Raw genomic sequence first — 16,562 nt, forward strand, 5'->3', positions numbered from 1 at the left:
AAAAATTGGATATGCGCGACTTTTGGACTAAAATTTGGAGAAAAGATATAAAACATAACGAGTTAAGTCCCTGGATAGAAAATGAAGAACTCAATTGTTTAGACAATTTGAACAAATGAGTTTTTCTAATATATCGGTTGAATTGTTAGCCAAAATTATTAAAAATACTCTTAATTGGAAAGCCACGGGTTGCGATTGAATACGCATAATTTTTAGTACAAACGTCTGACTACTTAACATCCACTTTTGGCAAAAAATCTTTCAAAATTTGTCAGACAACCTCAAAATTTTCCAACTAAGGGCATTACTTATATGTTGTCTAAAAGCAAAAATATTTAGATTTTTGGAAAATATTATTTATTTACGCCCTAATGGGCTTTTACAAAAGTAGTTAATAAATAATACAGTTGTGTTACATAGTTTACAGTTAATTATGATTTTTGATTAAATTAAGGTAAATTCAAATTAATAGCGTAGATTACGGAAAGCTAAATATGTATTAAGGAACATATACATGTAAAAACAAAAGTGTATTCACTACAGAGTTGTGAATTCATACATCTAAGTAAAATGATTAAAAAGATTTCGTTTTATAACTAATACGGAATCTTTAAGCATGTCTACAATATTCCCAAATTTATTTCCAAAATGATGTAGTCTATTTACAGGTGTATGAGCTTCATAGTTGGTTTTAAAATTGTCACAGAAAAATGTAGCACTTTGCCTCGTATTTCTAGTCGTAAAATTTTATTTTGGCGAGAATTTCAGGGTTGTCAATGGAATTGTTAATAATTTTATTAAAAAGTACAAGGTCAGAGATGATCCGCATATCTGATAGCGTTATTAAGTTAAGTTGTTTCATCAATAGAACATAGTTAATATTTTGAATTGGAATATTCAGTTTAAAGTTAATAAATCTTAGAAATTTGTGCTGTACCCTTTCAATATTGTCAGAATGCGTTTTATACAATGGGGACCAAATAGGCGAATTATACTCTACCTGGCTTCTTACTAAAGAAGTGTACAATGTTTTCAAACATTCAAGTGACTTGAAATCACTCGCCGTTCTGCATATGAAACATATGAAATTATGTCTTTTTGGAATACCAAATTACTTATGAATTTAAAAGGTAATAAAATAGTAATACCGGGCATTTCAATTAAAAGAGGGATTTTTTAAGGAGACTCGTTGAGTCCTCTTTGGTTATGCTTAGCATTGAATCCTCTATCTAAAATGTTAATTAAAAGCAAGTTTAAAATAAAAATTAACGGGAGAGTAGTAAAATTTCGCATTTATTATTTATGGATGATATAAAATTATTTTAGAATTCTGAACAAAATTAGGAGAAAATGATCGAGGAGGTTTATATATATTTAAGAGACTTACAATCAAATAGATTAGACCAAACTAGTATTAAAAATTATATTATGATTAAATATCAAACTAGGATCAGGAAAATTTTAAAATGCAATCCATCTGCTAAAAATTTACTAAAAACATTAAAAACTTGGGCAATATCTCTATAAACATACTCATTTGGAATAATTAAATGGTCTAATAACGATTTAGATAACTTAGAACGATTAATTAGAACTACGCTATCAAAGTTTAATTTCCATCATCCAAATTCAGCTATAGAAAGAATCAATTAACCTAGAAATTTAGAAGGTAGAAATATAGTCAAAATAAATTTTTTGAAACATAATCAGGTAGAAATGATAAGAATTTTTTTTTCCATAGGAAAGCTAATAGGTGAGAAATAAACAAAATAATTTGCAATGCATATATAAATATTACACCTTTAATTTTATACGACGAGAATGCCAACATTTTTATAAATTGAAATTAATAAAATACTTCGTTTTTACCACTTTTATTGTTTATAACCAACATGTTTCATGAGCGACGCTCACTTTTTCAGGGTTTTTTAATAATACTAATTACAAATAATAGACATAGACAATGGTGTAGACTTTTATAAATCCGAACCAGGAATTATTAGATTCCTTGTCAAATAAAATTATGCTCGCAAAACACTTCGATTGTCTCAACCTAACGTATAGTGACTGAGTATTGGAGAGTTGAGCGCAGAAATAGAAGGATTTATACTTGCCATTCAGGATAGAGTCATTAATATTAAAAACTATAGGAAGCATATGATCAAAGATACAATTCAAATCGATGATTTATGAAGAAAATTTTTGGATGAATTTTATAAAATATATTATGATATAACTATACTAACAGACCGAACGATTAATCATAATATACCCGATATAGTTGTACATGACAAAATTAAAAAAAAAATTATATAATTGATGTCGCTATTCCAAATTCCTGTAATATTCAAACATCTTTTTCTGAAGAAAATACACAGATTTAGGAAATGAGATTAAAAGATTTTGGCATTCTCAGACTGTAAAAATATTACCATTTGTTATTTCGACTATTGGCATTGGTGACCGGATAAATCATCAAAATGATAATTTATCACATCTTTAAAAAGTTATATAAAGTCATGGAAAGTGATGAAACAAAAACTTTATTAACTGGGTTAAGTAGGTTAGGTTAGGTCAGGTAAGGTTTAATTTTTTTTTCATCGTTTCTAATGACTGTATATCACTTTTTAAAGGTGTGTTGAATTGTCGATGTGTTGATATATCATGGAACCATTGGCATTATACCTAGCTCTCTCATTCAACATTTAGGCGTATTAGATCTGTCAAAGAATTTATACATAAAAATGCAAAAATCAGTCATTTTAAATACATGCAGGATTACGAAAGATTTTTTTATTATTTATATTGAGGGATCAGTAGGATTTATAGGTCCAGTTAGAAGTGGGAGAAATTGGAGTCGGTGAATTATATTCCCATTTGATCTCTGGTGATTTGACGTATTGTTCTTGTATTTATTATGCTTTTATAATTCACGGTCATATTTGAATCTAAAACGCTGGAATTTGTCCCAAAAACACTAAATGAATAAATTGAGAAATAACACAAATTAATCTAATTCAATAATAATAAATATATGCGCACGCCTGAATATGCACCCGCGACCTTCGGCTTCCTAGTCGAGAGCCTTACCCCACAAACAAGGAAGCCGTCAAAAAAACTGTTTAAATATATTTATTGTTTTGGTGTTTAATTCGTAGAACTCCATTTAATTTTTTAAATAAATTTAAAATAAATCAAATTTATAATGTTATAATAATTATTAAGTTCTGCAAGTATTTCTGTTATTTTTACAGTTTTTAATGTGACAGCTGTTTCGGCTTTTGAGGCCATTATCAAACTGTGGATATGTCCACACGGCGACGACTTATTTATATGATTTTATTTATCCCCACCCATTTAAATTTCAATAATGGTCAAAAATGAAATTGGAATAACCAAAATATTTGGTAATCCTGCAGTGTTTGCACACCTGTTAAAATTAATGACCTAAGGGTTTTCTTAATTGTTGGTACGTGGGTGATTATGCTAAGGAATTATATTGTTTGGGTTTTTTGAAAATATTAAGCGGGGGGGAATTGATCATTTTTGTTTGATTATTAATTGGGGTTATGTTTGGATCATTAGTTCTTTTATTTATCTCTAATTGTTCTAGTAAATTATAATTCAAATCACTGAACGGATTCGAATGAAATTAATACAGTTTATTGAAAGCACAAAAACTAGGCTGGATCTAAGAATAGTTTTTTTTTAACTAAAACTACTATTTTTTATGAACAATAAACTAGCGCTTTTTGAAAATTGAAAATCGGCAAGTTAATTTTCAGAAGCGCCATTTTGCTAATTTTTAAAAAATCTTCAATCAGGCACTTGATCAGCTTTTTTAATTTGAGGATTTGTTTTTGTTTGATTGATTTTATGATGACACCGAAAAGCCAACTTGTGGGACGGAGTACAACAAATACGGCGATAACTGGGTCTACTAAATACTATACATTTATTGTGTTGTAAAATACTAAAACCAAAACCCCCTAGATAACAAGGCCGGGAAACTCATTCAAAACAGCCTCTTAACTTGTATGGGATTGTACAAAAAAAATCCTTTTAATATTTTTTCTATTTATTCTTATTTATTTAAACATCTTATAGCGGTTTAGTTGATTTAAAAAATAAACAAAAATACGTTTTACTAAGGTTTTTATACAAGTTAGGAGGCTGATTTGATTCAGTGTTCCGGCCTTGTAATCTAGGAGGTTTTGTAAAAATAACCCCTTTATTATTATTAAGGCGAGACAAATCTATACATTATCCTATATAATATATTAAACCTTGGTACTAGTAATTTCATAGAAAATGCATTTAAAACGTAACGTGATTAGTTTTTTAAGTGGTTTAGCTTTGTGGCCTTTTCATACAAAACTTAAATTTGTATTTGAGGCTCAAATATCCAACTATTTATTTACTATGTGCTATTTATAAAATTAAATTTTATATTATGATATTTAGGACATTAAATAATTCAAATTCGTCATGGTTTCAGAGACAAATTTGACATTATATAAAATAAAATAAAACATCGCAAAAATGTATATATTTTAATTTATATACAACTTATTTGTGTACCAATGTAAATCAGTCGTTTGTAATTTATATTTACGCTCATAAAAGTGCTTTTATTATTATCTTTAATATTTATTTCGTATTTCATTGAATGTTATTTACTTCAGAGCAAAATCATTAACTCTTAATAACCAAAGTCGCCTCTAATATTTGGAAAATTGCCATTCTTTAATGCCTTTTTTTAATAATTTGAAATGCAAATAAATAAATAAGCTCATATCCGTACTAGATATTTGCTAAACCATAGTGTTAAAAAAAGTTATATAAGATTATAAATATTTTTTTTTTTTTTAAATGGTTGGGTATTTTGGTTTTTCATTAAAATGGCCATGCAGACGTTCCTCTTAAGAAGACTTTAATTGAAAAAAACACTATGGAGAGTCCTGTCACCTAGAAATGTGCAAAATGGGTACCCAAAACCATTTGCAAAATGGAAATGGGTCAAAAATTTTCCATTTGAAAATGCAAAATGGTTTTTAGAAAAGCATTTCAAATGCCTATTTCAAAATACCCATTTTCAAAATGCATTGAAAATGCAAAATGGTTTCTCAGGTACAACAATTCAAATAATTATAGAACTTTTAAACAATTTTGCCATTTAATAATGGACATCAATGTAGAACAAACGTATTACATGATGGTAAATCCAAAAATACCACGACTACAGATTATGAAACCACAAAAAATTTCCGCGGGACTAATGTTGCCAACGTAAAAACATAGAAACTGCTATCTAACATTTAATATTACAGAGTTATGCCCCCATGTTCAGTATTTGAATCAGTATTTTTTGTAATGGTATCACTCAATTGCCAGGGCTACTACCAGGGAGCAACTTGACAAATGTAAATTATCTCTCATATCGAGGTTGAGGACCGACTGATATTTGGGGCTTAAGAAAAAATGATGAGTGGAGATAGTAGGAAGAATGTTGCGAAAAAGCATTTAAAATGGAAAATGCACGGAAAAAAGCATTTAAAATGCAAAATGCAAAATGGTTTTTAGAAAAGCATTTAAAATTCAAAATGAAAAATACCCATTTAGCATTCCCATTTGAAATGGATTTACTTGAAATAAAGCACAGCTCTGCTGTCACCTATACGTGAACAGACATTTTTGTGCACAAAATACCAGCACCATAAGACAATCTCTTTGCTTCTACAGTAGTTGGTGATTCTGTCACCAAGAAGAAGTGCGGAAACTCTGGTAACTGAAGGTATCTTCCTCTCGTACCTCCGTTCTCAAAAAGCGACATGTCTTTTCCAATTCTTGAAGTTTCCTAGCTTGAGATGCAGATCTAACATCAAATTCAGCTATTCTTTTATTAACAAAGATTGGCCACCGCTAATCTTTATAAATGGTTTTTTTTTCAATCTCACAAATCCCGTGGGATTACTGGATGCGGGATTGCGGGAATGCGGGATCGCGAGATTATCAATGTAAACAGTTATTTTTCAAATATGATTGAAGATTTTCACGGCCAAAAGTATTTTTGTTATTTGTTTTTGGGGTGTTATGCCATGTTACGCTTACTCCTTCTTTAGCCAAAGTTTTGGAAAACGTTACAGTGTCTGGATGATGGACACTGTAACGTTTTCTGAAACGTTGGCTAAAGACGGAGTTAGCGCAACACGGCATAAAACCCCAAAAACAAATAAGAAAAAGTTTTGATTTAATCCCTCAAATAGCGGGATTGCGGGATAAAAGGATTGCGGGAATGAAAACCCTAGTTGGGACTCTTATGCGGTATCCATTCACATGAACAAGTTACACCGGATCAATTAAGTAAAAGGAAAAGAGATTGAAGATAATTACACTTGCTTGCTTTGTGCTATAGTTCGGAGATGGAAACAGTTCATTTAAAGAAGGATTGAAATTAATCATAATGAACACATAAAACAACTTTTTATTGCAAATAAAAACTTTTTATTTTTAAACATGTTTTTTTAACACATATCATCCTTGATTTTTTGGTAATCTGAAAACAAAGACAAAAAATTTGTTAAAAAAGTTGATAACTTTAATCTAGAAAACAGTGGAAAGTATTATTCGTTATTATTGTCCTCTGTGATTAAATATTACAATTGAATAAAACATCCTAACTTGTAAAATTGCCAACAGATGTCCCACATTAAGGGGGGGCTAGGGTTTTAAAATTTTTTTTTTTCCATTTTTAAATTTTTTTTTAAATAAATGCTTAATATGTTAAGAATATTGTGTTCAAATTTCAAGTTGATTGGAGCAAAATTGACGAAGTTCCGAGTATTTTTATACCTGTCGGATTTTAATACCTACCCGACCATACGTATAAGCCGAGCAGAGCAGGAAGCTGAGAAACAAACTAAAGAAGGCAGGATTCGTCGTAGACAGGAGCAAAAAGGTGCTTTAGACATCATGGATGATAGCAACATCCTTTATGGACCTGGCATTGATGATTCAGTGTGAGGTAAGCCGATAAAATTTGCTTATAAACGTTTAATACCAGATTTTTTAGTGTTCAAAACTTTATAGCGTTTTTCCCACAACTCACGTTTTCAAAGTCGGTGACCGTCATAACTTCAAAACTACTGCACCGATCCTTTTGAAATTTTGAAAACTATTTTTTGTACATAATTTACAAGGTAACGCTGGAGAGTTTTTTTTCAAATTTGTTAATAATTATTATTTTTCAATAACAAATTAGCCGATTTTATTCGCTAAAAATAGCGTATTTCCCTTCAAAGTGTTCCAAAAAAGTGAAAAATTAAAATTTCAAAAAACCTTCCCAGCGTTACCTGGGAAAAACTAACATCTAACGAAAGAACTTTGATTTTTTGATTTCAGATGACCCAGCACCGAGTTATGAGGGGCACCGCCATTCTCCTTTTTTTTGAGACACGTCCGAATAATTGCTGCCATCGCCGTGTTTTTTAATATTTCTCCGTGAAAATTTTATACAACATTCTTAAAATGTCATACTTTACTGTCCTATTAGATTTAATAAAGAAATTTTAACTGTGTTGTCACAAAAAAATCACAAAAAAATGCCTTTTTTTCGTACGAATTAACCCTAGCCCCCCCTTAAAACAAATATGGCTTTATTTATCCAAGACACTGTCTAGATTACATTTAGTTCGGGTAGAATCTTGCAATCATACATGAAGATAGCAGCTAAAAAAATGCAATAAGAAAATGAACATTGTGTTGGTAGCTCTCAGTCGAAGTATAATACTGTTGAATTAGCTCAGTGGTCAGAGCACTTCCCCGGCAAGGAAGGGATCCAGTGTTCGATTCCAAGATGCGACTGAATATCTTCTTGTCTTTTTAGTTTCACATATTTTGTTTTAGAAACGTTATTATCGTCTTCAACACCGATTTAACGCAGAACTACGATCAAACTGCACGGATTATCAAAACGACAAATAGTAGTAATTTATTTTTGTCATATTATGCCGTGTTTCACTACCCCCTTCTTAAGCAAACGTTTCTTTAATTTATGTTTATTTAATATTAACATTAAAGACATGATTCCATTCTGTGGCAGTTCGCACCAATGGACCCTTTTTTATGCGTCTGGCTGTCCACTGAATCTTTATAAGTAAGGAAATTACTAAAAAAGAAGAGAAATAAAAGAGATAGAAAATTATGTGACACTTACCCCCTCCCTTGTCACAGTTTTCCATTTTCCAATGGCACTTGTTAGCGAAAGTCTTGATGTTTCCATTGCTATTCCGGGCGCACAGGGGATCAAAGATCAAGGGGCAGAACATTGGACAGTCGGAAGATCGTTGGGCCAGAGCGGTGGCCATCGCCAGGAACACTGTGAAATTACAATATTTATAATTTTTAAAATTCTACCATAAAACAGCCAGGTATTAAGCCCAAGGGAGTATGTAAAGGAGGTTTAGGGGGTGAAAATCCCCCTCCCCTCCCCTCAACGGCCATAGTATTTCGTTGAAAAAAAAAATAGCGCTCATTGTCCACATTCCTGGAAAGTACAATAATATTACTTATCCGACATATATAGCCACTGTTAATAGGTTCGATTACTGAGTCGTAAATTTAGACTTCGTAAACCAATCAATCATTATCAATCGTCATCAATCAATATAAATTTGAATTATGTTTGTTTTGTTCAAAATCTTAAATCTCCGAAAGTACTTGACCGATTGGTTTTTACTTTTGACACAACGTTGAATTCAAATACGCGTGAGTTTTTATGTTTATATATTTTTAAAATTTTTTTCTCTATCTGCACAGACAGACCGAGTCACAAACGCGTGGCGGTGTACAGCTAGTTAAATAAATAAATTGTACATCGAGAATAAACGTTATCCTATGGATAAGCTATGAAGAGGATGGTGAATTAACTAACTAACTAAATTACAGAAAAGTCAACAAGTAAATAATTTTAAAAACATGTCAATTTACATTATTTAGAAGACAATCTGTTAAAAAAATTAGAATATTATATCTACCAAATGCGAAGAAGACGAAGAATTTCATCTTGGAACGAGTGCAGACAGTGTATGATCACAAACGGAAGAACGGAATTATTTGGAAATAAAACACACAATAGTTGTTTTAAATAGGGATTTTGTTATCTGAGGTCAATGTACCTAAACATATGTACACGTGTTTGGCTACACAGGGTCGCTTCGGACTTATAAAATTCACAAAACAATTATTTTGATATCGATCTTCGAAAACGACAGCATTTTTTAGTGACAATCCAGCGGGATTGCGTGATAAAATTAAGAAATCCCCGGGGATTGGGTGAAAGAATTAAAAAATCCTGCGGGATCTAAGGGGTTTTTACCAAGCGGTATAAAATTGAATTGATGGCAAAATTTCATAAACATTTTTTTAATTCAATCTTTGGTATTAGTAATATTAATTGAAAGGGTACCTATGTTATGTACCCAATTATCAATTTCATATTTTAAACATAGCTATTTGCATACTTATCAATCTCCCATTCTAAAGTTGTGACTTTCCATTGCATATCGGATGTTTATTTAGATATTGTTATTGTTTCAATTAATTGTCATTATCAGAAATAATTAAATATTTATATCAATAGACTTCATTAACTAACTAGTGACTTTCCATGAGTTTTTGTTTATTTAGACCCATACTTATTCCTAATCAATATTAAATACTTATGATATATAATATGACATTTTCACCATTTTTCTTCAGTTTATTCCAGACATTTGTAAGGATTGTATTTAAACGCCGTGTTAGAACACACTAAGGCTTATTATAATAATTGTCCAACAGATTGTCAAAAAGTGAATAAATATATTTCAAAACTTCTTAAGGTTTTTCTTTTCGGGACCTTAACACCTAATATAATAAGTATTTTTAAAAAGATCGTAAAAAATATATATAAACATTACCGTCACTGGCGGGACTCTATCTGAGATCATTTAAGATCAATCATCTTTGGAACTAGTAACTATCTAACTAACTAATTAACCATCACGCCTGTTCCCGCAGATGTAGGCAGAGAGGACGATTTCATAAATACATAAATATGAAAACGTAACGTAATGCGTATTTTATGAAGAAATTGATAAATAAAGTTTTGTTCGAAAGGTTATACTGTCTTTACTCATTTTTCATGTTCGGTTTTTATTTACTTATTTAACGCCCAGAGGGCTTTTACATGATTGGTAGTATAATTTTAATTTGACAGATACTTTGAAACATAAAAAATAAGAATAAATTACATTTGATAAAAGCTATGCAACAAGTCATACAAACACAAGAAACAAAAACAGAAAATTACAGCTATTTGTAGGTTTACATGATGTGTTTAGGAGTATTGTTGAAATAAATGTTTTAAATGATCCACAAAACTTGCCAAGTTGGTATTGAATATGTCAACATCACCCAAGTAATGATTTTCCATGGTGTGAAGTCGTTGTATCGGAGAGTGGGCAATGTAGTTACGCTGATGTGTGCTGCTATAGAATATTGTATTTTGTCGTGTTGTTACTGTGGGTGTACGTATGTTTATAAGTTGCAGGAGTTCACAACAGTCGAATTTAGAGTTAAGTATTTTGAATAAGAACGTTTAATCGTTTAACGTCTATCTTCTAATGTATGTATTTTTAGAGTATTTAATAAGAAATTGTATTTTAAGTCTTCGACAGGGATATTTAATTTAAAATTTATAAAACGTAGAATTTTTTTGTATTCGCTCAATGTTGTTAATGTGAATTTTGAATTCTTTAGAACATAATCGTTAAATAGGAATGCTGTGCGTGTTCTACAAGTATTCCAATGGAAGATGTTCTGAATAATAAGATGAATTGATCCCTTCAGCATCAGTGTACAGCCTGAAAACAAACTGAACGCGTGTCCAACAATTTGTATACAGTCGATGCTCGACTGTGAAAGTAATGTTTCTTACCTCCACAAAATGGGAATCTTTAAGAGGTAGCTTTAGTAAATCCTTTACTTAAAAGACCCTCCTCAAAGCATCCCAAAAATGACAGCACCTTAGAGAAATAAATACATTCAGTCATCGATCAAGTTTGTTCAGTCAATGAACGCATTGAACCGGAACAAATTAGGGAGAGCTTAAATTTTTCAGGTGGATAGTACCTACTGCAGGGAGTATTTTCACAAAAGTTCCAACTCCTCCCTCGCTTGATTGATTAGATAGCCCTGATTTATTAATGTTGATTCACTTTCATATTCCTACCATTAGATCAAGGTTGCCTAGAATGTATTATTGTAACAATTATAATACGGTTTCATGATACAATTCTATTATAAATAGAATTGTTAGCCATCGACAACTCGAATGTAATGTTAGCTGATGTTTATAATATGCCTCAATCGAAAAATAAATTTAGACAAAACTATTTATTCATATGCGTATTGCGTACGTACGGGTGCAAAAAATAAGAAAAAATCGAAGCGGCCGGACCTGACTGATTTATAATTTAAATAAATTGATACATTGAGTTGTAAAAAATAATTATTCACTTTGTAAAAACATATCTATTATGAAATAGTATTTGAACATGGTATTACAAATTGCAATACAAACATTACACAATTTTTCATAGCTTTGAGGAAGCAGCTAAGGGGGACTTATTTACTGGACATCGCATTGCGTAATTGACCTCATTAGTTTAGACGTGTAGGATGAACGATTTATCAATGCTTATTTAATGTTTTATTTATCATTATTTTTTATAAATTTACCTACTTGCTATGCTTGCTTGCGCAATGTAGTAGCAAGTGGTGCCCGACTTCATTTGTAGTATAATAATAAAAACAATACAGGAATAGTGTTGAATACATCAAAACAATAGAGGCAAATAAAATAGACAAGTTAGAATTTAATTTACGCGTTATGTTATATTTTGTGATTTTAAATTATTTATTGAATTGGTAACTATATAATTAGAAAAAAATAGTATTAATAATTTTTATTAAAAATATTTTTAAATTAAAAAAATATATATATCCGTCCACATTAAATTATAATTTTAATTTGCGTGACGGGATACATGATATCTTCAGCCGCCGAGAGATCTCTCTAATTCTAAGGTGTAACTATAAGAAGACTATTGTGACCCCTGTTTTTAAATCTCGTGACGAAAAAACATTTCTACTTATCGTCCCATAGCACTCACATCAAACATAGCAAAAATCTATGAAAAAATTGTTAAAAAAACAACTCAACAACTACATAAAAGATAAGAAGATAATGAGCCCAAACCAGTTTGGATTTGGGGACAATCTCAGCACACAGGATGCGATTGCTAAATTAACATCAACAATAATGCAAAAATTAGATACTGGAGAAAAGTGTCTTGGAATCTTTAATGATCTCCGCAAAGCATTTGATACCATATCACACTCAAAACGCACTGAGAAACTACAGCAAATTGGATTGGACGGAATAGTGCTATCGTGGTTCCAAAATTATCTAAAAGAGAGATTTCAATATTTCAAAATCAATAATACCCTCAGTGAACCCAAAACCTCATATTTTGGCATACCGCAAGGAACTGTCATCGGTCCAATCCTTTTTATTATATATGTAAATCAAATGTTCACTCTTCCTATTGTTGGAGATATCATATCTTACGCAGACAACACTGTAGTTTTCACAAAAGTATCATGTGAGGAAAAATGAGGATAGCCAATATCAATATAAACATACTCAAAACATGGTTAGACCTAAATTGTCTCTCACTTAATACCGAGAAAAAATATTTCATCCCATTCTCTTTGAAAGAAAAAAAAAAGGAAAACAATATTACCATTAAAATCCATTCATCACAGTGTTTAAACAAGATGTTTTGAGTTGGGGATCTAGTCTATTGTGTATGAAGGGACCAAGGAAAGTATGAGATCTCTCTCTGGAGGCAGTACAAGTGGAGGGTACTTGCTACTTGCAGAGAATCAGTGGTCGCGCTTCTAGTACTGCGCTTTTGGGAGGCTGATTTGTTGAGGTTATTTTCATCACAGCCATCTACAAAGGGTTTAGACGTGTTACTGTACGATAAACCATTACAGTGACCTAAGTGTAGTCCTGCCCTCTGACAGTCACATGATTTAACGCACAAGCTTTTTTACAGTTAATTGAGAAATTAGCATGATATATAATTCATTTGGAGCCGCGAGCATGCCATTGGTTTATAATGGTTTTCTCATATATTTTGCTAACATAATCCCATGTTTCCGGTGAATGCATTTCAAAAACATTACTATTTCTAAATAATAATTTTTTTTCATCAAACTTGAAAAATATTGTCAAAAACGCCAACCACATTTTCACTTAATTTTTTAATCCAATCGTAGAAAAATCGAAAGAACTCATATTTCGAAAACACGTTCGTTTTGTTTGCGAAATTTTTAAGAAAACTGTATCTTCATTTTTATTTTGTTGATATTTTTTTATTTTTATATTTACTCCACACAGGAGGCCCTGAAGAAAATAATTTCCCTCAGGGCCTATGTCATCTTTGGGGATGCTGTGTGGAGGGTCTTTTTGTGGAGAGGAAGGAGTGAACATGGGTCTTGAAGAGTCCCATGTTGTAGGACGGAGGAAACACAGAGGCCGGCAGTTCGTTCCACAGCCGAGCTGTTGAACTTAAGAACGAATCGTAGAAGCGACCCGTTCTCATGTGACAAGTGTCAACTGTGTACAAATGTTGGGCGCGCGTTTGGCGTGTATCCCGACTACGCACCGGTGCCGAAGGGATCAATGACGCTAGTTCCTCAGAGCATCTTCCATTGTAATACAATAGAACAAGGACAGCATACCTACCTGACGCCTGTGCTCTAAAGATTGCAGTCCGTTTGTTAAGATTGGGGAATCTATCAAACGGACCGCCCGTTTTTGCACAGAGTCTAGGGTTTTTTTCAGGTATTTAGGGGCTCCGGACCAGAGATGGCTGCCAAATTCGACAGTAGGGCGCACTTGCGATTTGTACAGGGTCAGCAGTTGTGTATTATTAAAGTATCTGCGGGCCTCGTACAGTACGCCCAGCTTCTGAGAGGCCAACTTTACTCTGGCTTCGATGGAGCCCCCGTACCTGAGCTGGTCACTTATAGTCATTTATTTATTTATTTATTAAACGCCATAAAAGGCTTTTACAGTAATGTGAAACATGGGATTATAAGTACACAGTTCAGGGCTGTCAGAGACTTGACAATTAGAAATAGCATTTTTCATTAAAATAATACATCCACAAGCAGTTTTTATTGATGCTATACATATACATTTCACATATATGTATATATGTGGAATGTATATGTATAGAACACCATATATATGTTACACATAAAGAAGAACACAACAGTCAGTATGATGCAGTACAAACAGACATTTAAAATTTCACAAACATATCAATTACATTCATAACCAAGTATTTTTGCCTTGATGCAAGACGGTGAGGTTTTGAAAATATCAAAAAGGTCTGTATACGTGTTGGCAGTGCGGTGAAAACGCGCCAACGGTGAATGATACAAATAGTTAGTGCTATGATTGTCACTGTGGAAAAGATGGTGGAGTCGAGTTGATTTAACAGGGACACGAAAATTTATAACACTTAACATTTGAGGGCAGTCTATGAGATTGTTCAGTAATTTAAAAAGTATAAGAATGTCATTAATAGTTCGCCGGGTAGAAAGAAGTGGTAGATTTAGACCAGACATTAATGTATTATAGCAGATATCAATTACAGGCTGTCTCAATTTGAATTGAACGTATCGAAGAAATTTTCTTTGTACTTTCTCCAAGCGGTGTAAGTTACAGGTATAAATCGGAGACCATACAGGAGATGCATATTCTAGGTGCGATCTCACAAGAGAGCAGTAGAGTAATTTAATTGACTCAATGTTTTGAAAAGTCCTTGTGTTACGCATTACAAAACCTAGAATTTGCATGGCCTTATTGGAAATTGTTTCACAGTGACGATCAAAGGTAAGTTTTCTGTCAAAAATAACACCAAGGTCTTTGATAAATGGTACTAATGCAATTTCATTATTGTTAATTGAATACGATATGGTTATTGGAGTCCGTGAACGGTAAAAACACATGTGGAAACACTTTTTTACGTTTAGGAATAATTTGTTTATTTCACACCAGCTAGCAAGTCTATCTATATTATGCTGAAGGATAAGTGCATCATTTAAACATTTTATAATCTTAAAAAGCTTTAGGTCATCTGCAAATAGAATGAATTTGACATTTTCGAAACATAAAGATAAATCATTTATAAACAATACGAAGAGAAGTGGGCCCAGATGAGAGCCTTGAGGAACTCCAGATGTTACTTTAAATTTATATGAGACTTTATTATTTAATTTTACCATCAGTTCGCGGTTACAGAGGTAACTATTCAACCATTTTAGGAATGATCCATGTATACCAAGGGCTTGCAGTTTCGCGAGAAGGATATTAATATTTAACTTATCAAAGGCTTTTGAAAAGTCAGTATATATTGAATCTACTTGTGCACGAGACGTGAAAGCTTCACAGATATAGTGTTCATACAATAGAAGATTGGTTGTGGTAGACCGACCGGTCACAAAACCATGCTGTTCTGGAGTAATAATATGCCTAAACTTAACAGCAATTTTATCTAAGACAATACTTTCAAACATTTTCGGGGTGGTAGACAGTATGCAAATTGGTCTATAATTTAAAACACAATTTTTATCACCTGATTTAAATACAGGTGTCAAGTGATTAAGTTTCCAAGGATCAGGATATATTCCAGTTTGAAGTGACAGATTGAATATGTGTTGAAGTGGAGCTGCTATAAACTGAGCGCATTCCTTTATGAATACCGGTGGAATTTTGTCAGAACCTGACCCCTTCTTACAATCTAGAGATCTGATCTTTGTATTAACATCATCCAGAGAAATGTGGCATGTTGATATGTCAGTTACATTGGTGTATTTAAATTCAGGTATAGTTACATTATCATTTTTCTGTTCATAAACACTTGAGAAATGATCAGCAAAGAGGTCAACTATTTCTTGATCACTGTCAGCATGTTTTCGCCCTGAATACATTGATCGAGGACAGCCGTTGTTGTCTTTAAGAGAATTCACATAATTCCAAAAATGTTTTGGATTTGACTTGATAGTCTGCTCTACATCTGTAATATAATCTGAATAGCATTTTTTAGATAGACTTTTACATTTATTTCGTAAAACAGAAAAAAATTTATAGCAGTCAGTGGAGTTATCGGATTTAAAGTTAATGTGGGCAATTTTTTTACATTGAATGAGTTTTTTTAGTTCAGTACTAACCCATTTTGGGTAACAGTCGTTACGTTTTACAATAGAAGTTGGTATGCAATTTTCAATAGTATCATAAAGGTTTGAATTGAACACATTTGTTGCTTCTTCTACGTTTGTAGACATAAAAATGCGGGACCAATTGAGCGAAGAAAGATATAACCGCACTTGATTATAATCGGCTTTCTTGTAGTTTAGTTCGTGAACGGGAGGTTGGGGAC

At 32.1% G+C, this 16,562-nt stretch overlaps 1 protein-coding gene across 1 annotated transcript in view; it reads right to left on the reverse strand.

Annotated features, from left to right (window-relative positions):
- Positions 1–16,562, reverse strand: part of LOC149409681 (agrin-like) — a 100,355-nt gene that overhangs the window by 53,358 nt on the left and 30,435 nt on the right. The window contains exon 3 of the mRNA XM_089649471.1: positions 8,216–8,377. Within this exon, the coding sequence (XP_089505597.1) occupies positions 8,216–8,377 (162 nt within the window). The remainder of the gene's footprint in view (positions 1–8,215; positions 8,378–16,562) is intronic.

Source organism: Hesperophylax consimilis, chromosome 30 (genome assembly GCF_061612785.1).
Source record: "Hesperophylax consimilis isolate HC1 chromosome 30, BYU_Hcon_1.0, whole genome shotgun sequence".
Lineage (NCBI taxonomy): Eukaryota > Metazoa > Arthropoda > Insecta > Trichoptera > Limnephilidae > Hesperophylax > Hesperophylax consimilis.